We start from the raw sequence: 1,874 nt of genomic DNA on the forward strand, positions 1-1,874 counted from the left end.
CAGGATCCTCTGAGGATTTAGTGAAACCATTTAAAGATGTAATGCTGGCTTTGGAAGGAGACTCTGTGACTCTCTCCTGCAACTATTCAGGCTCTGTACAAAACCTCTGCTGGTATCAACAGAAGTCCAGTTCATCTCCACGTTTCTCATCAAAGAATATTTAGAGAAACCAGGTTTTTCTTTTGCACATGAGAAAACAGCAAAGGAGTTTCATCTGCAGATCTCCTCTGCTGCAGTGACAGACTCTGCTGTGTACTACTGTGCTCTGCAGCCCACAGTGACAGGAAACACCAAAACTCTGTACAAAAACCTTTGGAGCAAAGACAACAGAATACTCCACAACGTCCACTAGAGGGAGTCACACACTGTTAAACTTCAGTGTGATGATGAAGTCTTAAATTACTTATATTCTACATGAATCAATGAAATATTTGTAATATCTTATAGGTATAAAACACTTAGCAGGAAGCCTTTCATTAGGAGGGGATGTCTCTGAATGATCTTCCTCAAGGGTTTTTCAATCATGATTTTTAAACCTATAGGCAAAGGGAACATACAGAGATAATATCTTTGTGTCACAGTAAGTTCAATTGGGCAACGAGGAACACGAGGGAGTGGACCAGACCCAGAACCAGAGGCAGGTTCAGTTTTATGGTTTTCAAAATAAAAGAGTACACTGACTTACAGCAAGCTGAGGCAGGCCAAGGTCCACACAGGCAGACACATAGCAAACACATCCAAAGGAAGCAGCAATAAACCAAATCTAAACGGTCTAATACATCAGGCCAAAAATCCAAAACACAGGAAAACACTGGGAAATGGCTAGAAAGCTTGACATATAGACAAAGACAAGGCAGGCGCACAGACTAAATAAGGAGACACAGGTGAAACTAATTAGGACAGGGCAGCCAATCAAACGGGCGGGAAAACACGAGGGCAGGAAATAAAGTAAGACAAGACACAGGAGATACAACATAAAATAGAAAATAACAACATCAAAACCCAAAACCATGACACCATGTCAATAATATGGAGTCTTCAAACACATTATGATTGGTTTATGGAATAGACGATAACTGACTGATGAACTCAGCATCCGGCTGTGAGCTCTATTTTCTTTAAGTTAATCACAAGTGCTTTCACTTTGGCTGACTTAAAGAAAATCAGAAAGAAAGAAAAGCATAATTGCAGAGAATTAAGAACACCAGTAAATATAAATATGTCTCGGTAACACTTTATTTGAAGGTGCTTGTAATAAGCAGTAATTAACAGTTAATAAGCAGCAATTAAAAATAATAAAACACTTTATAAAGATGTTTATAACACAAATAAGTGTTAACTAAAGCACAATTAACTCATTTATTATTGATAAGACACTTATAGGCCCTTATTAGGAACTTGTTGATGTTTATTTACCTGTCATAAACATTATTAAGCTGTTTATTAACATTTTATAAGGGCTGGCTATTGATAAATTAACAGAATTGTTATTTCCTTGTAAGACACTTGTAGAGGGTTAGGGTTAAAAAATCTTAATATTTATAGGCAGCTTATAAGATACATTTATTAATAAAAATTAATATTAATATTGACATTTAACGTTAGCATGCAGCTATAAAATAAGGCGTGTCGTTTAAGCTAACTTTAGCATGCAGCTATAAAATAAGGCATGTCGTTTAAGCTAACTTTAGCATGCAGCCATAAAATAAGACATGTCGTTTAAGCTAACTTTAGCATGCAGCTATAAAATAAGACATGTCGTTTAAGCTAACTTTAGCATGCAGCTATAAAATAAGACATGTCGTTTAAGCTAACTTTAGCATGCAGCTATAAAATAAGGCGTGTCGTTTAAGCTAACTTTAGCATGCAGCCAT

General features: G+C 36.3%; 1 gene segment (V, D, J or C); it reads left to right on the forward strand.

Annotated features, from left to right (window-relative positions):
* LOC123971834 overlaps window positions 1–1,512 on the forward strand; it is a 1,972-nt gene extending 460 nt beyond the window's left edge. The window contains 2 exon segments of the V gene segment in view: window positions 41–324; window positions 1,503–1,512. Coding sequence covers window positions 41–324; window positions 1,503–1,512 — 294 coding nt within the window.
* Window positions 1,513–1,874: the final 362 nt, after the last annotated feature.

This window comes from Micropterus dolomieu, linkage group LG06, assembly GCF_021292245.1.
Source record: "Micropterus dolomieu isolate WLL.071019.BEF.003 ecotype Adirondacks linkage group LG06, ASM2129224v1, whole genome shotgun sequence".
In the NCBI taxonomy this organism is placed as follows: Eukaryota; Metazoa; Chordata; class Actinopteri; order Centrarchiformes; family Centrarchidae; genus Micropterus; species Micropterus dolomieu.